This window comes from Bos taurus, chromosome 4 (genome assembly GCF_002263795.3).
Source record: "Bos taurus isolate L1 Dominette 01449 registration number 42190680 breed Hereford chromosome 4, ARS-UCD2.0, whole genome shotgun sequence".
Classification (NCBI taxonomy): Eukaryota; Metazoa; Chordata; class Mammalia; order Artiodactyla; family Bovidae; genus Bos; species Bos taurus.
In genome coordinates, this window is record NC_037331.1 from 114,854,523 (window position 1) to 114,878,355 (window position 23,833).

The 23,833-nt window shown below is 47.0% G+C and overlaps 1 protein-coding gene across 1 annotated transcript; it reads left to right on the forward strand.

Moving 5' to 3' along the window:
• The first annotated feature begins 5,990 nt into the window (after positions 1-5,990).
• Positions 5,991-9,350, forward strand: CCT8L2 (chaperonin containing TCP1 subunit 8 like 2). The gene has a single exon (XM_010804685.4). It carries the CDS (start codon positions 7,503-7,505, stop codon positions 9,105-9,107), a length of 1,605 nt encoding a protein of 534 aa, XP_010802987.2. The 5' UTR covers positions 5,991-7,502; the 3' UTR covers positions 9,108-9,350.
• The last annotated feature ends 14,483 nt before the right edge of the window (positions 9,351-23,833 follow it).

Below are 23,833 nucleotides of genomic sequence, written 5' to 3' on the forward strand. Positions count from 1 at the left end.
ATAATACGCCGTTTTTCCTGCTTTGTCGTTTGCCTTCACTTCCTCCCCAGTAGCCAGAATATAAACTTTCAATTGTGTTTTCTTATTTAGGCAAATATAGTTTGATTTCCAGAGCCTGTTCTGACTAAAGCATAGTTTTTTGAAATGAGGATTACAGTAAAAATTTGAATTCCTTCAGGGTTTGGTTCGTGCTGGCTTTTCCACGTTTAATAAATTTACAATTTGAGACTGAGGAGATGCTGGCTTGGTAAATACAAACTTTAAGTGTCTGACTTTGTCTATTGAAATACAACATATACATAACTAATGATAAATGTAAGAAGTTATATATTTAATGCTTATTATTACTCACGCTTTTTCATTTTCTGTACATTGCAAACATACTTTCAAAAATTGGATTATCGATCCAAATGTTTATCTTCGTTAAGTACTGCATTGAGAAGAGTCATTTCCAACTGTGTGTTTCATATGCACAAAATTCTACATCAGGGCAATTTACTTCAGTATACTTGTCAGCTCTTTGGAGAAATTAAGGGTCAGAAATGTGCAAACTGCAAGTCACTCCTGCTGGAGACAGTTTTAAAAGGAAACACCTAGGGACTGGGAAGAGAAAAGTGGGCGGGATAAATGGAAGGGTAGAAACAGAGGCTGTGCTTCTAGAAAGACAGATGATGAAGGTAAACCCGATGTTAAATTTCCATTCTTTTGGCTGCTGTGAGCAGACAGGTGGCTGGGAGCTGTTTTAACAGGACTGATGGGAGGCTCATCAGCTTGAACTTGCTGAGGGCAGAGCAGGCAAAACATAACCCGGGATGCAGAGGAAGTATTCAAGGAATACTTATTCGACATAAATAAAGGTCTTTCAAAGTTGTTTCCGTCTCTGTCATCCAAATTACACAGCTTTGAGACCACAATGGCAAAAATCCAGGAGGCAGGTAGCTAAGGTGGGTTCCTCAAAATTATAAAATCAGAAAGTCAGCAAGCACCTGGGAGGACCAAATGCAAAAAAAAAGAATGTCTCTTTGTAATAAGTACACATGTTAAGTAGGCAGCTTGAAAACACGGTAGGCGTGCAACCATGTTAACAGCAATGAGCTCTACATAAGTACACATGTTAAATAGGCACGTTGAAAACACGGTAGGCATGCAACCGTGTTAACAGCAAGGAGCTCTACGTAAGTACACCTTAAGTAGGCACCTTGAAAACAGGGTAGGTATGCAACCGTGTTAACAGCAAGGAACTCTACAGGGTTGGACTTGCACTTGTATTTCTTTGTATCAGTCTTCCAGAGCAGATGTAGTCTAATCACAAATATATAGTAGGTGTTCAAAATGTGGATGGGGAGTGAGGGTTGTTATCTTCAAAAAAGAAAAAGCAACATCTCATGAAACTCCTATAAGCAAAGGAGATTCTCAAAGAGTCTAACATACAAATGACCAAATAAAAATTCATGGTACAGTAGTAGACTTTCTTACTAATTGTAGGCCTATAAAATGCCATTGATATGTCTTTCTTTACAGAGCAGTCTTTATCTCTTTGTTTCAGTGAACATAAAAGTATTTATGAGGCTTTCCCATAAGTTCACTAGTAAATGGTATCCCTCTCTTTTTGTATTCCCATAGTCTTAAATTCCTCAAGGTTTTAGGAACCAAACTTTTATGATTGTGTAAAAAAAGACCACTAAAATGTAAATTCTAGATCTTATAAAATTTCTGTTCATATTTTTACTATTAAAGTTGCACTTTTAAAAGTTGCAGTAATTGCTGTCTTTTTTGGTCCTTTATTTTTCAGTGGGGGGAAAAATGTTTTTAAAAGAATTTCAGCCACTATGAGTTCATATTTAGTCCATAGTGCATTTTTAAATTTAAAAATTCATATTGTATTACATAAGTTATTTCAATAATGTACCTGTGTACATGTAACTGTGTGGTGGAAAAATTAAGGGAAGAAACTGAGAAGGAAATAAACAGAATAATCACCTTCAGAAATAACTTGTGTATCAGAGTTTGAGATGGTCTAGAGCTCATTTTGAAGGAAATGGCAACCCACTCCAGTGTTCTTGCCTGGAGAATCCCAGGGACGGGGGAGCCTGGTGGGCTGCCGTCCATGGGGTCGCACAGAGTCGGACACGACTGAAGCGACTTAGCAGCAGCAGCAGCAGCAGAGCTCATTTTACAGAGATATGCATCTTGCCCTCTAGGGTTCTATACTTTAAACCTGGCACTACTGAACAAGACAACCACAAAAAGGGTGGCAGGCAACTGAAAAATAAACATGGGAAAACACATAAATAGATTAAATATTTACTGTGTACAAGACCATAGTTTTAAAAGAAATGCATCTGGGGATGTGGGGGAAGGGCAGGGATGGGAGAAGGCAGCAGACAGGCCCGTCCAGTGTACACACACACACACCTTCTTAGGTTCCTTGATGCAGACTACTGTTATTAGCTTCCTATGGCTACTGCAAAAAGCGACCACAAATAGGCAGCTTAAAACAACAGAAATGTTTTCTCTCACAGTCCCAGTAGCTAGAAGTCCAAAACCAAGGTGTCGGCAGGGCTGGTTCTTCCTGGTGGGCTCTGGGAAGCATCAGTTCCACGTCCCTCTCAGTGTCGGGGGGACGTGGATGTGACGAGCAGTCCTTGGCTTCCCTCAGCTTGCGGATGCACCTCTCCTACCTGCCTCCATCATCACGTGGCATCTTCCCTGAGTGTCTGTGTCCTCCTGAGTGGTGCTCCCCTGTGTGTGTGTATTCTCTTCTTGTAAGGGATATTAGATTAATGGTCTACCCTCCACCAGTATGACCTCATCTCTATTAATAATTACATCCACAACAATCCTACTTCCAAATGAGGTCATATGCTGAGGTTTTGGGAGAGAATGTGAATGCTGGAGGGCAGGGGTGGGGTGGGAATATTCAACGCAGTATAACCACCAAACAGCCTATATTGATGCCTACCCATCTTAGCAGATCATGGTGTATATTGTTAGAAATTTGTATATGAGTCAACTGCATGCAAGCTCTTCTTGATGCACACAAAAGTTGTTTACATTATTTTACATGGAATCAACTTATCCAAATAAATAAAATCAAAGTGAATTTAACAACGATGGTGTCCACATAGTAACAGAGTTGAGATTCAGTAGTTCCGTGGTTGGTTTGATCTGTGTAGAAGTACATCAAAAAATTTCAGTTCAGAGCTTCCTTGGTGGCTCAGTGGTTAAGAATCCACCTGCCAACACAGGAGACACAGGTTCGATCCCTGGTCTGAAAAGATCACACATGCGGTAGAACAGCTAAGCCCATGCACCACAGCTACTGAGCTCTCGTGCTACAACTACTTAAGTCCATGTGCCCTAGAGCCTGTGCTCCGCAATGAGAGGCCACACCAAGGAGAAGCCCAGGCACTGCAAGAAAGAGTAGCCCTCGATCGCCCCAACTAGAGAAAAGCCCGTGCAGCAACAAAGACCCAGCACAACCAAAAATAAATATGGACATGGAACTTACAGCCCCGCATCAGCCTTCAAGTTGAATTCTAAATTCCTCAGCATGGCTCACTAGGCCCTCTAGAGTCCCTGCCACCCTCCAGCCAAAGTGCTGTTCTTCCTTTCATGCACCACACCATGAACTCCAGTCTTCAGGACTATTTTTGGTGGGCTCCAAACCTCACCAGGCTGTCCCAGCCCCTCCCACCCCGCCAGCCCTTGGCCAATTCCCACTTCTTTTTTCCCCCCCCTTCAGCCTTCTGTTGTTGTTGTTTTAGTCTGACTCTTTTGCAACTCTTTTGCGGGACTGTAGCTTGCCCGCCAGGCTCCTCTGTCCCTGGGATTTCCTAGACAAGAATACTGGAGCGGGTTGCCATTTCCTCCTCCAGGGGATCTTCCTGACCCAGGGATCAAACCCACGTCTCCTGCATCAGCAGGCAGATTCTTTATCGCTGAGCCACCTGAACAGCCCTTCAGCTCTCTTTAGACTTCACCTCACCCTGACCACCATTCTCCCCATAATGAAGGTTGCAGTTCCCCTCGATGCTTCTACAATACCTGTGCTCTCCTCATCACAGCTCTCCTAGCTGGTAATGAATGGCCCCCTTAGCTGTCTGCTTCCCAGCCTAAGTCCACAGGAGACCACCCCTCACGTCTGCCTTATTCACCGTCTACCCCTATGACTCAGCAGAGGCCCAAGAGAGTGGCTGAATAAGTAAATGGGAAAATGTTACTTTTAAGAAATACAGCTAAGATGATCCCTTCAGTTCAGTTCAGTTCAGTCGTTCAGTCGTGTCCAACTCTTTGTGACCCCATGAATCGCAGCACGCCAGGCTCCCTGTCCATCACCATCTCCCGGAGTTCACTCAAGCTCATGTCCATCGAGTCAGTGATGCCATCCAGCCATCTCATCCTCTGTCATCCCCTTCTCCTCCTGCCCCCAATCCCTCCCAGCATCAGAGTCTTTTCCAATGAATCAACTCTTCGCATGAGGTGGCCAAAGTACTGGAGTTTCAGCTTTAGCATCATTCCTTCCAAAGAACACCCAGGACTGATCTCCTTCAGAATGGACTGGTTGGATCTCCTTGCAGTCCAAGGGACTCTCAAGAGTCTTCTCCAACACCACAGTTCAAAAGCATAAATTCCTCAGCGCTCAGCTTTCTTCACAGTCCAACTCTCACATCCATATGTGACCACTGGAAAAACCATAGCCTTGACTAGACGGACCTTTGTCGGCAAAGTAATGTCTCTGCTTTTTAGTTTGCTATCTAGGTTGGTCATAACTTTCCTTCCAAGGAGTAAGCATCTTTTAATTTCATGGCTGAAATCACCATCTACCATGATTTTGGAGCCCCAAAAAATAAAGTCTGACACTGTTTCCACTGTTTCCCCATCTATTTCCCATGAAGTGATGAGACCGGATGCCATAATATTCGTTTTCCGAATGTTGAGCTTTAAGCCAACTTTTTCACTCTCCTCTTTCACTTTCATCAAGAGGCTTTTTAGTTCCTCTTCACTTTGTGCCATAAGGGTGGTGTCATCTGCATATTTGAGGTTATTGATATTTCTCCAGGATGATCCCTTACAGGAGTATTTAACTTTAAAAAAGAAACTATTTATATCAAGGTATACAAGTATACACCGATACTTTGCTACATTTTGTTGGTCTTTACATTTTACTTCGCTATAAGGAAACAAGCAAGTCATCTTTGCCCCCTATAACCAGCATTCGATACGTGACACTCTTCTCAGCGTTACTGGCTTTCAGAAACCGGGTGTGGAGGATCACACCTTTTCTAATGGAGTCTCTTAAATCTAAAAAGGTAAAATAGTTGCCCACGGTCTTCCGAGAACATAGTATGTCCTAAGAAAGACTTCTCATCCAAGATAATATCAAGGGGAAAATTATTACAGTAAATCATATACAATATGTATCATGTAACCCACTTATGTTGGAGAAGGCAATGGCACCCCACTCCAGTACTCTTGCCTGGAAAATCCCAAGGACGGAGGAGCCTGGTAGGCTGCCGTCTATGGGGTCGCACAGAGTCGGACACGACTGAGCGACTGAACTGAACTGAACCCACTTATGTAAAACTGTGTAAATCCACAACAATCAGTATATACATATGGGCATAATGTAATAATGTTCATCAAAATATAAACAAATACTGTCTCTGGGCTGGGATTCCAAATAAGGTTTACTTTCTTTGTTGTTTTTCCTTATAGTTGTGTGATGAATGGCTATTATTTTTACAAAAGGAATCAAGTTGCTTTTCAAAGAAAAATTTTTCTCCAAATTTATCTTTTTTAGCTTTAATTGTATTTAACGTTCATGTGACATCCTTTTCCTTTTCTTTATTACTATCCATTTGTCTGTGGAAATATTAAAACAACACTCACCAAACTATCACCAATCCTGCCTGGTATAATCAGTTTCAGAGTTCTAGTTTTTAGAAGTTTTCCTTTTTCATTCGCCATTAATTGAAGTAAAAACAGTTTTTCCAAATGAAAAATGGCTTTTCTCTCTTTCCCTAATTTTTTTTAAATTATTTTATATCAGAGTATAGCTGATATTGCTATAGTTTCAGGCGGACAGCCAAGGGACTCAGCCAGACGTACCCATTCTCCTCCAAACTCCCCTCCAATCCAGGCTGCCACGTAACACTGAGCAGAGTTCCCTGTGCTGTACAGTAGGACCTTGCAGGTGATCCATTTTACAAGCAGTGTGTATACCAAACTCCTTAACGATCCCTTCCCTTCATCCTTCCCGGCTGGTAACCATGAATTCCTTCTCTACGTCTGTGACTCTGTTTCTGTTTTGTGAATAAGTTCATTTCTGTCATTTCTTTTTAGGTTCCCGGATGTCACAGGTCTTTCCCTAATCTTAACAGCTAGGTTCATCACCGCCAGCTAGCGCCCCAACACCTAAGGAAGCTGTACTCATGTGGCACCAGTCTCTTTGCTGCACCGGTCTCACATGCCTGCCATCTTTGTGTCCCCAGTACACTGAACTATGAGCTGGATGCTCGTAAATACTTGTTACACAGACTAAAAAAGAAGCAATCATTACTCCAGGAGGTGCCACTTGCAGAAAGGAAAGAGCAGGAGAAGGAAGAGAGGGAGGTCGGAAGAAGGGAGCTCAGATTCTAAGGGCAGAGGGGGAGGGTGGCAGGCCCAGTCTCGCTCGCTCTGCTTTCCCGCCTTCCCGTTCACTCTCACTCCTCTGCGACCATGTCTATTAGTCTGCAGGCTGTTGGCCTCTTGCCCTCCCTTGTCTTGACCTGCCTTTGCCAGGTCAGTCACTGTCACTGGGAAGACTTGTCCTATGCTGGGCAGGTTCTCACTCCTGCAGCTTGAAAGACAAACAGGCCAGCAGACACCTTAAGGAACCTGATGAGGATAAGGTAGCCGAAGAGGCCTGGGCACACAGGTAACTGAGGTGGTTAGGGTTACAGAGTACTGCACAAAAAGTAAACAAAACTATTTCCTTCTCCAAACAAACAAACAAACAAACCCCCAACCAACCAAACAGGAGCCACAGCATCACCCAGAATCTGAAGAGAGTGGGTGTTTTCCTTTGGTTTTCTCTTCTCTGTCCTCATCTGTTGTCTTGAAAGTTTAAAAGAAACTCCGGGGCCGCGGGCACCGGTGTCCTTTCTCTGCTGGACAACAGGCCTGACAGCCGCCTGCCCCAGAGCCTCCCAACTCATGGTCCGTCCTTCTGTGACCTCACTCCCTGCCTGGTTCCGTGTGCCACTCTGTGACTTAATCGAGGTAAGATCTGTTTCAGCACACAAACTCCAGAGGCCCCGCAGGCTCGTTCCTTTGCAGATAACTCGGGGGCGTGGGGGTGGTTTTAGGGCTGAGGTCTCAGCAGATCACCCTTGTGCCTACTTTTCCAGAGACTGCTTTTCCCTCTGACCCCTGGAGAGCCTTCAAAGATCGCCTCTCTGGGCGCCTCGCGGCTGTTCTAGCGCGTGTGTGCGGCCCGCTGGGCCCCCGCGCGCGCCATGGACCGCAGAGCTCCTCCAACTGCGCCGGAGCTGCCCGAGCGGCTGCCGGCTGAGGAGAAGCACCTGCTGAGCAGCCTGGCCGCGGCAGACACCTTGGCCCGAGTCCTGCGGCCCTGCTACGGGCCCCAGGGGCGGCAGAAGCTCCTGGTCACCGCCAAAGGCGACACTGTGCTCACGGGGCACGCCGCGGCCATCCTGCGGGCGCTGCAGCTGGAGCACCCGGCCGCCCGGCTGCTACGGGAGGCGGCGCAGGGCCAGGCGGAGCAGAGCGGCGACGGCGCGGCCTTCGTGGTCCTCCTGGCCCAGGCGCTGCTGGCACAGGCTGAGCGCCTGCTTCGGGCCGGCCTGCCGCGCGCCCAGCTCCGCGAGGCCTACGCGGCGGTGGCCGCAGAGACGCTGGCCCTGCTGCCGTCGCTGGCTGTCCGCGCGCTGGGGCCCCTGGAGGACCCGGTCTGGGCGCTGCGCTCGGTCATGAACACGCACGCGCTCTGGCGCACCGACCACCTGGCCGGGCTGGTGGCGCGTGCGTGCTGGGCCACGCGGGAGCTGGACGGCGGCTTCCGGCCGGAGCGCGTGGGCGTGTGCGCGCTGCCCGGCGCGCGGCAGGAGGACTCGTGCCTGCTGCCCGGCCTGGCCCTGCCGGGCAAGCCCTGCGGCCAGGTGACCATGGTGCTCAGTGGTGCCCGCGTGGCTCTCTTGGCCTGCGACTTCGGGCCCGCCCGCCCCCTTGCTCCGGCCACCGCCCGGCTCTCCAGCCCCGATGACCTGATCCGGTTCCGGAAAGGCAGCGAGAGTCTGATAGAAAAGCAGGTGGCCCAGCTGGCCGCTGCGGCTAACGTGGTCGTGGTCTCGGGGGACATCGACGAGAAGACCCTCACGCACGCGGACAAGTACGGCCTCATGGTGATCCAGGTCGCGTCCCGGCGGGAGATGGTTTATCTGAGTGAGGTGCTGCGCACCCCTCTGACGCCTTACCTCGTTCCTCCGCTGGAGCCAGGGAAGTGTCAGAGAGTGTACGGGCAGGAGCTGGGAGAAGCTTTGGCCGTGGTGTTTGAGTGGGAGAGTACAGGCACCCCTGCCCTCACCTTGGTCCTCAGGGGGGCCACCGCCCATGGGCTGCGGGGGGCCGAGCAGGCCGCCTACAGCGGCATTGACGCTTACTTCCAGCTGTGCCAGGACCCCAGACTGCTCCCCGGAGCTGGGGCCACAGAGATGGCCCTGGCGAAGATGCTCTCAGAGACAGGGACCAAACTGGAAGGGCCCAACGGCCCCACCTTCCTGGCGTTCGCCCAGGCCCTGCAGTCTCTTCCGGAAACCTTGGCAGAGAACGCGGGCTTAGCTGTCCCTCACGTGATGGCAGAAATGAACGGAGCTCACCAGGCTGGAAACTTCCTCATAGGAGTGGGGGTCGAGGGGATAATAAATGTGGCCCAGGAAGAAGTGTGGGACACCCTGATAGCCAAAGCCCAAGGACTTCGAGCCGTGGCTGACGTGGTTCAACAGCTCCTGACTGTTGATGACATTGTCTTGGCCAAGAAAAGTCCCGCATGTCCGCAGGACCCGAATCCTGAACCCAAGAAGAGGAGTGCCCGTCCCCTGTGAGAAAAACGGAGCCCTTGGAACAAATAAGTGGTAACATCCTTAATAAAGTGGGGTCGCTAAGAAGGGCGTTGCCACCCCAAAAAATGATTGCTTGCCTTGTGTTGCCTCCAAGCTTGGTGCTATTTGAGTCCATTTCTTTAGATAAAAACAACATATAAAGAACCACAAGCAGAGTCCTTCTTCTTGATTTACTTCCTTTCAGATTCTTGGCTTTTTTCGTTTCCTGTTTCTCTCCATCAGGTTCTGTTCCTTCCCTCCAAGAAAAGCAAGATTCAATTCCATTAAAGATTTTTAAATTGAGTAACTGGGTTTGGGGAATGTGAAAAAAAAAAAAAAAAAGCAGGTATCTTTTTTCAACTATTTTGAGTATTCCTGCATGAATTCTAATATATGTGAATTTCTATCCAGATGTCACTTTAACAATCTGAGAACATCAGTTTCAGCTTAAAGGAGTGACCACTCATTTCTGTTGTGATTATTTGGGAAAAGGGAGAATATTAAGGCAAAAAAAATCAATGTAAAAGAAAAAAAATGAGGTGGGAGGCAACTATTTTTAAAAAGCATCCTTGGCATGTATAACAAAAGGTAAGAACACACTCTTTAGAACCACACACAGCTCTGGAGTAGGAGAGGAGCAGTGGGGAGCACCCTGCACCAGGGTGTCCTGGCCAGGCTGTGATTATGACAAGGTGCTGTGCTGTGCTGTGCCTCGTCACTCAGTCACGTCCAACTCTTTGCATCCCCATGGACGCTAACCCTCCAGGCTCCTCTGTCCATGGGATTCTCCAGGCAAGATTACTGGAGTGGGTTGTCATGCCCTCCTTCAGGGGATCTTCCCAACCCAGGGATTGAACCCAGGTCTCCCGCATTTCGAGGCGGATTCTTTACTGTCTGAGCCTCCAGGGAAGCCCATGACCAGGTATCCCTGGGCAATAAAGGGGGGTTTGAGTAGAGCCAGAGCATGTTACCCAAAGCCTTTCCCACTTAGCCATCTGAGTTTCTTTGCCTCTGGGAAAAGAGCAGCATGTCGGGGCAGAAGTGAGGCAATGGGAGGCTGCAGTCTATTGGAATCAAAACAAAAAGGCTTAAGCATTTGGAGAGAAAACCAAACTCAAGAAACAACTGTCTTACAGCAGGCAAAGATTCTTTGAAACCCGGAAGCGAAATCCTGAGACTCTGTTAGTGAACAAAGGATGGTGGATGAAAATGTACTAGAACTAGACTCACTATTACAAACTTCAGATCTATACAACATCCTCCATGGGTGGGTCTGTCCTTGTTTGTCTTCATTATTAAATCTTAGCAAATATAAGTAAATGCTGTCATATTTCTTCCCTGCCCTCAGGTTCCATATTGTTCTCATAGAGTCTGAAATTCCATAATCATAGTGATGATGATAGTTAACTTTGTAAAGCAGTTCAAAAGCACTTTGTACTCATTTTATTTAATCATCAAAATAAACTTAGGAGAAAGAAGCTTGTTATCGCTCAGTTGCTGGAGACACAATTGAGCTTCAGAAAAATTAAGTGATTGGGTAAAGTTACACAGTAAATAGAAGTGGAAAACCCATTCTCTTATTCATTATTTTATTGCCCCAATCAAATTCCTCTGTTGTGTTGTTTTCATAGACATAACCCCTATGATTATGAAGAAAGTATGTCTCAAAATGGCCTTTGGAAAATGTACAATTAGTGTTTTCTAAATTAGGCAGAAAGCCATATTCATTTTGCAAAATAAAATAAAGATGGCTCTTGCTCACAGAGAACGTTTTAGTTATAGATCCAAGACATACGTAAGTCAAATAATGTAACTTAGTATCTTTTAAATGCCCTAACTTTGATACACAAGTGATTTTTTTGATAATTTACTTGGGGAGAAATCATACTGTAACATTACCATCTCCTTTCCCCTAGACAGACAGACATACACACACAGACATACACACAATTATATATATATATATATAAACAGACTCACAGACAGAGACCAGACTTGTGGTTGCCAAGTGGGGTGGGGTGGTGGGTGAGAGAAGGATACATTGGGAGTTTGGGATTAGCAGATGCAAACTATTATATACAGAATGGATAAACAACAAGGCCCTACTGTATAGCACAGGAAACCATATTCAATATCCTGTGATAAACCATTCTGGAAAACAATATATATATGTATGTATAACAATCACTTTGCTGTACAGCAGAAATTAACACAATATTGTAAATCAACTACAATTTAAAAAAAATTGAAGACTGATCAAGAATAACCATGAAGGGACTAAATTTATCTGGAATTAACTAAATGAAATATTCTACCAACGGAGAAAGGGAGCAGGAAAAAGAAATTTTAAGATAATTTAATTATAGAAACTTTTTCAACACATTGAGTTCGGGGCTTGGAAATTCCAACTTTCTCCACATGGAAAGACCAAATGCGGCCTTCGGACACTAGCACTGACAGAGTTCACCTTTGGTTACTATGAAGCTAAGTAAGAGAGACTACAGTGGCCATCTGTCTGTATCAAAGGACAGATTTGAGATGCTGTTCTTATTCATCACACAGGTTAAAAACAAAATCATGGCTATCCCCATAAGTTTTCTTCTCACTGAACGAATGCATCAGAAAGGAGCGGTGGATTCTGGCTAGTGCCTCTCTGAACTTCACTGAATGCACAACAGAAAACGTTTTCATATCCAGACATTACACATTTTAAAAAACATCTTCACCCCTGTAGTTACCCCAGTATTGTCTCCTGTGCCCACTGACTCCAGAAACTAGCACTGCAGAGCCCCCCACTGTGCTGCATGCCTGAGCTTGCTCTCCAGGGAAGCACCCCAAGCTCTGGCCCAGCATCCCCGCCCCTAACCCCCAGCAGCGAGATCTGCAAGCCAGTCCCCATCTTGCCTGTGTAGATGCCAAATACTACACGCTTCACATTTCATTCCTACATTCATTTTGGTTGAAAACCTCCTTCTCCCTCAATTTTATTAATGCAGTTTGTTTACAGAAGGTGAAATAATCCATTGCAATATTGTCTCATATGAAAAACAGTTTTCAAAAAGACCTGAATGTTTTTCCTACATTAGATTTTAACCTGAGAAAAATCTGCACATCCTATAATTTCTGAAACTTAAATAGAAAACATTTCGAAGTATACCCAGATGTTACTGAAATTTAGCCTTGCTTGAGATATAAGCAATGTATTAGTTTTAGCCATGTGACAGAATGATTTGACATAGGCACGTATCGTGAAGCAATCACCAACAATTAGCTAACACGTATCGCCACACATGGCTACAAGTTTTGGGGTTTTTTAATGTGTTTATTTGGCTGCATCGGGTCTTAGTTGAGGCCCATGGGAACTTGCTGCACAGGTTTAGTTGCCCTGCAGTATGTGGGACCTTAATTCCCTGACCAGGGATTGAACCCAAGGCCCTTGCATTGTAAGGCACCCTCTTTTCTGTTGTTGTTACATAAATCAACCCATTGATTACAGGCCAGAAGCATTATCAGATGGTGACGCTCCTACCGGCCCTTCAGTTCCTCCAGTCTCTGACAGCGGCTCTCCAGTGATAGCAGAGGTGGACCTGCAGGTCCAGGCCCACCAGCTACTGTTCTCACGCAGGAACCACAGAGCCAAACGCCCCCGGCACGTCTCGTCATTTTGGTTTTGCCACAGAAGGAGCAGGTGTAGTCCACGTGCTGGCTGATTTCAATTTTCCGCGCCATTTTCCTGAGAGAGGCACTGGGACGGGTCCGTATTTGCCCACGATTCTAACCTCCTCGGTGCGTTTCACCATGTCGCGGCAAACCAGGTCCTGGCCGGAGAGCTGTGAGGCGCATTCTTAACCATTGGACCCCCAGGGAGGTCCCTGTCTCTCTGATAATAGACAGGTGGGAGGTGATAGCCCATTCTGATTTTCTCTTTACAATTTTTATTGGAGTATAGTTGATTTACAATGTTGTGTTAGCTTTAGGTGTACAGCAAAGTGTGTCAGTTATGTATATCCATGTATCCGTTTTAAGATTATTTTCCCATATAGGCCATTATAGAGTGTTGAGTAAGGTTCCCTATGCTATACAGTAGGTTCTTATCCGTTATCTGTTGTATATATGGTGGTGAGTGAGCAGTGAGTTATCTATTTTATATATAGTAGTGAGTATATGTCAATCCCAGTCTCCCAATTCATCCCTCCCCTCCCCATTCTGATTCTGATTTACATTTCTCTGATGATTAGAGTTGTTGAACACCTTTTCATGTACTCAAATGTTGGCATTTGTATGTCTTCTTAGAAAAAAATGTTCAGATCTTCTGTCCATTTTACAATTACATTGTTTTTTGCTATTGAGTTGTGTGAGCTTTTCTTGAAATTTAAAGTCTGTATTCAGATGTTCAGCATCACACCACAGAGGTCCATCCATAGAGACTGAGGTGTTAATGTCACAGTTTGAAATGATGCTTTCCTATTTCTGTGCAAATGTTTATTTTGCCCTATACGATGGTAGGCATTAAGTAGTAGAGAATGAGAATACCATCAGTGATTTGCAATATAGAAATAGTAATATAATATTTATTCAGAGAAAATATTTTCATTTTACTCCATTTTTCTATTATGTTACAAATTCATTAGATATAATTGCTTTTCTCCTCCCACCAACATTTTATTTTCTGTGTTGTCTTTTCACTTGGTTTATTTCAAACCCTGAAGCAACCAGTTCTTCATTTCTTTTGCCCATGGTTTCTACTTCTCCATCAGTTTGATGGGCTCTCATTACAAGTAATTAATATTCTTTGCCTGGAGTTTTTTTTTTTTTTTCCCCTGGCAGTTTTAGAAACATGATACCCTACTTTCTCCCCAAGATCTGGATTTCCTTTTCATAAATTACATTTCTCCTCCTTTGGAAGTTCCCTGGTGGGTCAGTGGTTAGGACTCTGTACTTTCACTGTTAAAGGCCTGGGTACTATCCCTGGTCTGGAAACTAAGATCCCACAAGCCAAGTGGCCAAAAAAAAAAAATTTTTTTTTTCCTTAAACTTCTGTCTTTCACTCTCTTCTGATCTCTTCCGCATTTTACTTTCATAAAGTTTTTCTTCTACTGAACTCTCTTATTTTGAACTTAACTAAATAATGGGTTTCTAGAAGTGCTGACAGCCCAAAATTTTCTTCATTCTTCATAGTAAACTGTGGAGAGTTCTAGAAGTAAATGTGGCTCTTTATATTTCAAGTAAGAGTGGGGGACATTTGGGTTCAGTATCGCAACTTGAACATTTATTCAGTACCAACTCAGTGTTAAGAACTACCCAGATACCAGGAATTAACTTGGCCAACAGGCTAGGAATCTCAATCAGGCAAACTTTTCCTTTAGAGATACTAGAAAGTAGACAGAAGATAACTAGAAAAGACATGAGTCACATGCATCTCTTGCTACAGCCACTGACTCATGACACTGGGTAGATGATCAGCCTATGGAGTGAGTGAATGAAGGAAGCTGTTTTTAAACCTCCTGGATGGTGTGGGACTGTGTAAACACCGAACTCCCATCTCCTGCTACAGGCAGAGGAACTGAACGCCTCCTCACCTTCCTTGGAATCCACCAGCACACTCCTCAAAGGGAACCTGGCTCCTCAGAGAGACTGGCACTCGGTCCAGTCTCAAAGCCATCTCAAAGCCGCCCTGCAAGCAGAGACTGCTGATCTACTTGACCAGCTCTGCCTCCCCTTCCCAGGGGCCAGATCTCTGCCCCCTCCAACTCTCTCCCCTTCCTTCCCATGTGAATATTTCCTCCTATCAGTCTCTTGCATGACAGTCCTGTCTTGGCATCAATTTAGCAGAGGACCTGATCTACAGAAATGTAAGATTACCTTGAAATCTAGATTTGTCCTCCTGAGTGAATGACCTTCCTCTTCTCAAAAGTCACTCCAGGAGAGATAACTTCAGTTTATAACCAACTACCTCACCAGCCCTCCCCACCCTAACAGCCACTCCCTACACCACTCCCTAAGGGAACAGCAGTCCACACCTCACACTTCCCCCACTTCACCTAAGCAGACACACCCCTTCCTCATTTGTAAGTATTAATATTCATCTCTTTGAGGCAAGTAAGTGTATCTTTTGAATATTGAATATACTCTCCTTTTCTCCTCTTCAGTTCTCCTCTTACTAACGTGTTATTACTACATTAATAATAAGATGTCTTGCATAAGAACAGCATTCTTGTTTCTTTCCTGAGCCCTTTACTGGAGAAGGAAATGGCAACCCACTCCAGTCTTCTTGCCTGGATAACTCCATGGACAGAGGAGCCTGGTGGGGTACAGTCCATGGGGTCACAAAGAGTTGGACACGACTTGAGCACCCAACACTGAGCCCTTTATAGAAACATTATCTCATCTGATCCACATAGACACTGTGAGATTAGCCAGAACCAATATGATCAGACCCACTTCATAGACAGAAACCGAGACCCAAACTAATCTTCAGGGTGGGGGCGGTGGGGGTCAGTTTCCAAGTCTTTCCAGTGAAGTCTTGAACCCTATGACATCTAAGTCCTCTTCCACTTGTAAAATGGTACGATTTCCATCATTTGTCTTTAGTCACAAAGCTAGTGGTTAGTGGTGGATTAGTGATCTGAGATGAAGGTGAATTTTCCCCCACACAGCCTGGTCTTTGCCGACAACAGCAGTGGCTAACGTTTACTAGCTGGCCCTGAGCTAACTACTTACAGGAGCACTGCAGAATACCTATCAACACCCCTGTTCAGCACCCCAGTATCTAAAAGTATGTAGATTTCAGTTCTACACTCACTTATCAGGAAGTGACCCCACCCTTGCTTTAAGGATATCCTCTGGTTGGCTGGTTAGTTTAACCTGATCAAGGCTTTCCATTCTCCTGGTCAGTCCCTGGTCTAAGGCCTGGGCCAGGCGGTCCAAGCCGAGTGAACTGGAGGATTCTGGCCTGGAATGCAGGAGGGGAAGTGCACTGTCTCCTAGAGAACCTAAATTAGGAACCAGCAGCCTCTGTGTGCCCTGAGGGGAAGCCGCAGGACTGTCCTTTGGGCTGACAGTTTCCAGGAGATGTCTGTATCTCTAAAACTATAAGCAAACAACAGAGGCAAAGAACGATGAAGTCACTGAGAACCAGGGAGTTACTAAACTTGGCCAGACTCACACTGCCTGTGTGGGGCAGTTAGGACTAGATTTCATCTTTCCAGCAACCTACCCAGGGTTCTCTGGGCCTAAGCAGGTAGAGGATGCAACCCTGTGCAGGGGTCCAGAGGGCTCACTGCTGAACGGAACCCCAGCAGTATGTCTGAGGGAGATAAAGGAAGGGGAAACCAGAAGGGGCGTCTTCCTATTTTGCTTTCCTGCCTAAGGCTGAACCCAGGACAGGGCCCCAGCTGTCCAGCAGAGCCTCATGGTAACACTGACTCCTTCCCTTCCCCCACTTGAGCCCTCAGCCAAGCAAAGCGCCTCTGAGACTGCCCTGGAGGAGGAAGGTACTGCCAGCCAAGTATCTGCCCACCTGGGGTAAGGGTGAGAGCGAGGCAGTGAGCACACGCTGTGACAGCTGGATAAGAGGGGGGCAAGTGGGTGGCCTCGGGGCCACAGGCCTTGTCTCTCACTCTCCTTGTCAAAGAACAGCCAGAAATAAAGCACACAAAGAAACACAGAATAGTTACCAACACAAGAGCTATTTTCCAGTTCACTTACTTACATGTGTGTCTATTCAACGCTGGTAGAACCAGATGAGAAGGACAGTTTGGTTAGTTCACTTGACCATAGCTCATGTTCCATTTGTATTTATTCATCAAGGATTTACAGAGTGCCTACTTTGTGCCCTGGAGATACAGCTCTGGAAAAACACCAAAATCGCACCTGTGTCCAGGGGGCTAGACAGGTAAGTAAACAAGATGATTTCAGACCGTGCTTATTCTCTGAAGGAAATAACTGGGTGATATGGCAGTAACTGATCACGCTAGATACAGGGTCAGAAGTGCCTCCTGGGGTGACATGAGGAAACAGCAGCAAGTGCAAAGGCCCTGTGGCAAGAAGCCCTAGGTGGTCATTGTTCTTGGGGTGCAGTAACCAGAGGCAGGAGAGGCAGCCAGAATCGTCTAAGGCAGAACCTTGGAGGCCACTGTAGGAGCTTTGTAAAGACCCTCTGTGACACGTGCAACGGGCGTTAGACGCACCAGTCTAGATGGAATCTCTCCATGCACCGCTGGAGTCTGACCTGGGTTTAAGTTTTATATCAACCGCCCTCTTTCATAAGCTTGGGAAAGCTACTGGAGTGTCATCATTTGAATAATCAAGGGTTCTCCTGCAGGAAAGCAAAAGACTTGTGTGGGGATTTGCTCCAACCCTCAGCTCTTTCAGACAATTCATCCTTACAGACAAAAGCAGACACTTAGGAAAACTGGCACAAATTAAACACACACACACCCCTTAAACTGTCAGATGACCGTATTGCATAAACAACCGATATTAACAGTAGATTCCTCAAGGAAAAATAACTGGTTATGTTGCTGCTAATCAAGTTTGTCATTCTGGTCTCACATGGTCCTTTAAGAACTCAATCTCGATCTCAGGGCTGGGTGGATTTGGGCGTTTCAGTTCATTTTCCGTTTCAAAGACGCAAAGCAATAACCATCTCAACGCTGATATTTCTCTGTTTATCCCTGCCTCTCCCCTGTATGTTGAGTTCAGGGGAAGGCAGGGTGGGAGGGCGGTGAAACCGGGGAGGGGACGAGGGAATGGAGGCGTGGGGCGGAGAAAGGGGGCGCGGTGAAGACCTGACGGACTGGACCCCGGGAGGAAACCTGGAGTGGGCAAGAGATTTCAGGAAAGAAAGGAAAAATGCGAAGTGACGCAAAGGAGGAAAGGGGCAGGAGGCGAGCGCGCGGGCAGCGCTGGACGCGGAGCCCCAGGGTAGGCGGGGCAGGAGGGTGGGGTGCTCCCGGCTCGGGCTCCCGGACGACGGAAGCGAGGCGGGGAGAAAGACATAGTGGAGACGTTAGATATTGGGAGAGGAGAAGAGGCGAGGGATAGGAGCGGAAAGGGGGTGGGAGGGACGCTGGCGACTGAAGAAGCCCGCAGGAGCCGTGAGCTGAGGGGCCTTCCCCGGCTCGGCTCCCCGAAAGTGGGGGGGAGGGGGTGTGAGGCCGCCGCAGAGGGGGCGGGGCGGCGGGCCCGAGGCCAATGGAAGGGCGAACCGGAGCGGAACGGGGCGGGGCCGCCTGCGTGGAGCCAATGGGAGGGCGATTCGGCGTGGGGGCGGGCACCGGTACCGCTTGAGGACCAATGGGAAGGGAGTAGGGGCGGGGGCGGGGCCCTGGGCGAATGGGAATCCGAGCCAGGAACGAAGGCGGGGCGCTCGAGAGGTTGAGGGGCCGAGAGGACCAATGGGCGGCTGAGCCGCGGCGCGCCGGCGGCCGCCCGGCCAAGCGCCAGCGGTAGGGGGAGGAGGGGAGGGGAGGGGAGGAGAGGGAGAGGGACCCGGAAGGCGGTGGGGGCTGGGAGCCGGGCTGACAACCTGTCAAATCCACTCGGGGACGAACTAGGTCACGCGCCTCCCCGAGCCAGGGCATCCTCACCCCGCCCCCCCGCCGCCCCGCGAGGCCCGGCGGGTGGCCCCGCGGGGCCCGGCCTGGCTGCTTCCTCTTCCGGCCGGCGGTGGGGGCGGGGCGGCCGGCCGGGACACCTGCCTCCCCGGCTCCACGGCCTCCCGCCGCTCCCAGGCGCCTGTCCGCATGGTCGCTCCCTGAGGATCCGGGCCCACCGCCGTGGCTCCTCAGTTGGAAACGTGTGTCTCCCGAGCGGGCGCGCCGAGTTGAGAACCGTGCCCCCGTCACGCCTCAGCCCCGCCGCCCTCACGGCCCCCGACCGAGGGGCCCGCCGACGCGTCCTGGCGGGGCCCGCGTTTGCGGAAGCCTGTCGGCCGCGCACTACTTGGCGCGGAAGGACCCGCGGGCGGCGGAGGGATCCCGCGCGCACCGCTTCCAGAGACGCCGCCGCCCGGTCCCGACGGGGCGCGCGCGGAGCGGGCCCGACGCGGCCGCCCTGAGCCTCGCGGCCTTTCGTCCCCGCTCACCGGTGTTCACCGGTGTCCATTGGGAGGGAAACCGGGTTCCCCTCGCTCTGCTGCGGGCAACACGAGCCGCGGGCAGACTGGGCGGCAGGCCGAGGACGGCGCTTTGTGTCCCGGCGGGCATAACAGGGAAGCGCTCACTGTCCCCTGTCCCGGCCCTGCTGGTCGGTCGGTCGTCCAGACGCTGCTCCCCGCGTCACCTGGACACGTAGTGCTTAGACTGTTGCCAGGCGAATGCAATGAAATAAAAGCCTCACGTAGAAGTCAGCACTGGTCCCGGTCGGGGATCATACACTGGCTCCAACATCATCACGTAGGATTTATGCCCCTGTGTGTCTCCTGCTTAGACCATAAGTCCACTTCTCTTCAATACGGATCCAGAAGAGAGCTATATCCGTCTTTTTTAAGGTCTTCAAAATGGATGTTGATGCACAGTCTTAATTAAACAATACTTAGGCTCATATGTTGAGTCCCTTCATGATGTTCCTCGATGCCAGTTTTGCTGAGGAGTTTTGTACTGAATGGACAGAATGTCTTTGTTTAATTTTTACTACTTACTTGGCCATTCAAATTAGGTTAGTTTCTCCCCTAAACAAGGTGATGCATTCTTTGAACTGACGGTGACCAACTCCTCTACTCCTTTCCCAAACTGTGTGTGAGCTAAGGGTGAAATGTAGATTAAAAACGTTAAAATTTGAGCAGTAAATTAAAATTTTTGACACAGCAGTTATTTGAAGTGTTTCTTTGCAATATTACTGTGAAGTGGAACAAAGGGAAAAACATTTCCTTTCCATTCATATTTCTTTGAACAAATATATGTTGAATATATACAGGCGTCGTGTGCTAACATTTGCATGTGTTTACAGGTAAAGCATCGTGCTCAAACATTCTTTTTATTACTTTACGAAGTGCATATTTCATCTATAAAACAATTTTTTTTCCTTTTAAAGTTCAGCTGTGAATTAAACACATATTAGGTAACACACTGGGAAAATAAAACAATATACTATGTCATCCATGTACAGAATTACACATGTACATTTTTACATGTATTATGGTCACCAAGAAAGAAAACTATGGACAAAGTCAAAAAAACAAACAAAAAAAACCCTTAAAACTAAAATGTCCTTTTAGTTCAACATACATGAGCTTGATCATTAATTAGGCTGAAGAAATATGGTATTTATTATTCTATAAGATAATAAAGGGTTGGTCAAGACGTCCAACCTTTACAAAATTAAAATCTGGGAATTCCCTGGTCCAGGGACTTGGAGCTTTCACTGCAGGGCTTCAGGTTCCATCCCTGGTGGGGGAACTAGGATCCTGCAAGCTATGCATTACAGCTAAAATAATTACTGAGTGACTGAATGAAAAATAAGATAAAGTAAAAATCTAACAATAAAAAGACCTCTTAGATTTCATTATTGTCTGAGGCAACTTAGCACGTCACATTTTTACAGTTAATACTCTAAGAAGGGGCTTTCCACGTAGCGCAGTGGTAAAAAATCACCTGCCAAAGCAGGAGACACAGGCAGCTAGGGTTCTAACCCTGAGTAGGGAAGCTCCCCTAGAGTAGGCAACCCACTCTAATATTTTTGCCAGGAAAAATTCCATGCACAGAGGAGCTTGGCAGGCTGTATAGTCCAATTGGGTCACAAAAAGTCGGACACAACTGAGTGACCACTCACTAAGAAGACAATAAAACAATGTGTTTTTCTTCAACAAATGAACCACAAGACAGTCTACTGAAAATTGCCACTGAAAATATGAGAATGAAATTTACATCCTTATACAAAACTGGGGCTTCCCTGGTGGCTCAACGGTAAAGAATCTGCCTGTAATGCAGGAGCCACAGGAGCCTCGGGTTTGATCCCTGGATCAGGAAGATCCCATGGAGGAGGAAATGGCAACCCACTCCAGTATCTTGCCTGGGAAATCCCATGGACAGAGGAGCCTGGTGGGCAACAGTCCATGGAGTGGCAAAGAGTTAGACACGCCTGAGCGCCTTAGCACAGCACAGCACACACAGAACTTGCATGTTGCATTTAGCCACTGGAACTAAGTATCACGTTAATTAGTAAAATTAGAGATTTCTCAGTTTAAACAAGTACAGTATTAAAACAGTCATCTTGCTGCTTTGGGGTATACTTTCACTCCTATCATGGGCTTCCCTGACAGCTCAGTTGGTAAAGAATCTGCCTGCAATTTAGGAAACTCAGGTTTGAATACTGGGTTGGGAAGATCCACTGGAGGAGAGATAGGCTACTCGCTCCAATATTCTTGGGCTTCCCTTGTGGCTCGGCTGGTAAAGAATCCGCCTGCAATGTGAGAGACCTGGATTCGATTTCTGGGAAGCTCCCGGAGAAGGGAAAGGCTACCCACTCCATGGCCTGGAGAAGTCCATGGTCTGTATAGTCCACAGGGTCACAAAGAATCCGACAGGACTGAGTGACTTTCACTTTCTTTCACTCCTTTAACAAGGAGTTAAAAACAGCATTTCTTAAAATGAGTGTTTTAATAAGATGTGCCACATTTTTTAAAGTTCTAATTTCATAAGCAAGCTAACTCCTTCCATTTCTCTCCTCAAATATGAAAATTAGAAACATTCTGCCTTAATTATTTCTTCTGTTGTACCCCTTGCTAGCAAATCCTTTTGGAATAGATTGGGAAAATTAATTACCTTTATAAATGGAGTTACTGTTTTGCCTAAACACTACATGTGTAATTCCCTCCTGTATGAAGGATTTTTATAATTCCCTACCCAAATGTCTTAGAACAGCTTTATTTGTCAGTTGGTAGTGCATTTCATGGGTTTCCCAGGTGGCTCAGTGGGTAAAGAATCCACCTGCAAATGCAGGAGATGGTGGTTTGATTCCTGGGTCAGGAAAATCCCCTGGAGGAGGGCATGGCACCCCACTCCAGTATTCTTGCCTGGAGAATTCCATGGCCAGAGGAGTCTGGTGGGCTACAGTCCAGGAGGTCACAAAGAGTTGGGCGTGATTGAGTGAATGAGCACTGAGTGCATTTCTGGGACCAGAAGGAAAGAGTAGGCAACCTCTTCTATTGGGGAGGAAGGTGCGTGGCTTTCCCACAGGGTAAAGACATCCTCTAGTCAGGTACAGATGTGAGGGCTGGACCAAAAAGAAGGCTGACTGAACAATTGATGCTTTTGAATTGCGGTGTTGGAGAAGACTCTTGAGAGTCCAAGGAGATCAAATTAGTCAATCCTAAAAGAAATTTACCCTGAATATGCATTGGAAGGACTGCTGCTAAAGCTGAAGCTCCAGTACTTTGGCCACCTTATGTGAAGACCCGACTCATTGGAAAAGACCCCGATGCTGGGAAAGGTTGAGGGCAGGAGAAGGGGACAGCAGAGGATGAGATGGTTGGATGGGCATCACCAATTAAATGGACATACGTTTGAGCAAACTCCAGGAGATGGTGAAGGACAGGGGAGCCTGGTGTGCTGTGGTCCATGGGGTCAAAAAGAGTGGGACACGATTGAGCAACTGAAGAACAACAACGAAGACATCCTCAGGTCAGCTCAGCCTAGGCTTTGTGGTTGGGAATTCATCTCGGACCAGAAGAGTTAAAAGAGTCTATGAATCGGGAGCCAACACGCCTTGAGTTAAAGGTTGCAAACCTGTGGTCTGCAGAGGTGTTTTGCTTGCCTCTCAGGATATTTAGAGATTTTAAAATTAGTGTCCCAAGGTTTTTTTTTTAAATGGGAGGCTTCAGATGAATATACAGAATTGTTTCTCTTGACAACTAGACTAATACGGCTTGTTTCTTGCCTGGTGACATGCGCTTTGGCTGACTAGCTGCTTCCCGCTTCCGTCGGGGTAGCGTGCTATGGGCTTCCGGGGTGGTGCTGGTGGTAAAGAACCCACCTGCCAGTGCAGGAGGCATACGAGACGCGCATTCAATCCCCGGGTTGCAAATATCCCATGGAGGAGGGCATGAAAACCCACTCCAGTATTCTTGCCTGGAGAATCCCATGGACAGAGGAGCCTGGCGGACTACGGTCCATGGGGTCGCAGAGTCGGAGGCGACTGAAGCAACTTAGCACACATACACGACATGCTATGCCCTTGGCTTCGTGCCATCAGTTTAGCTACCTGACCACTGGAGGAACGAGTGTTTGGAATACCTGCTCTAGGTATATAAAATTGTGAAAGTCTTCATCATAGGGAGAAGGTAAACTTTGGAAGAAGAGATGATCCTAGGTTTTTGCTCTGAGTAAACATAATGAGCTCAGAAATGAAAATTTGGTGGAATTATATATGGCAACTGGTTTCATCTCATGATGCCCTTTATCAGGCCCCTGGCACAGGGAGACGTTAGGTTATGTCAAGTTAAATTTTTAATTAAAAATGGAAATAATTGTGTGTGTGTGTATGCTGTACTTTCTGCTTGCAAAGTCACTGACTTGGTTCAAACGAATTTCACTGAATGTCTTGCCTGGTAGAATCCAGGAACAGTAGTCATTTATGAAAGTCTGTGCAAGAAGGGATCCCCCAAAGGCTACAGAATAATGATAATGACAACAATGCCTTGACATTACTGAGCAGTGACCATGTGCTGGGCATTGTTCTAAGTGTTTTATCTGAATTATCTATTTTTGGCCATGCCACGTGGCTTGTAG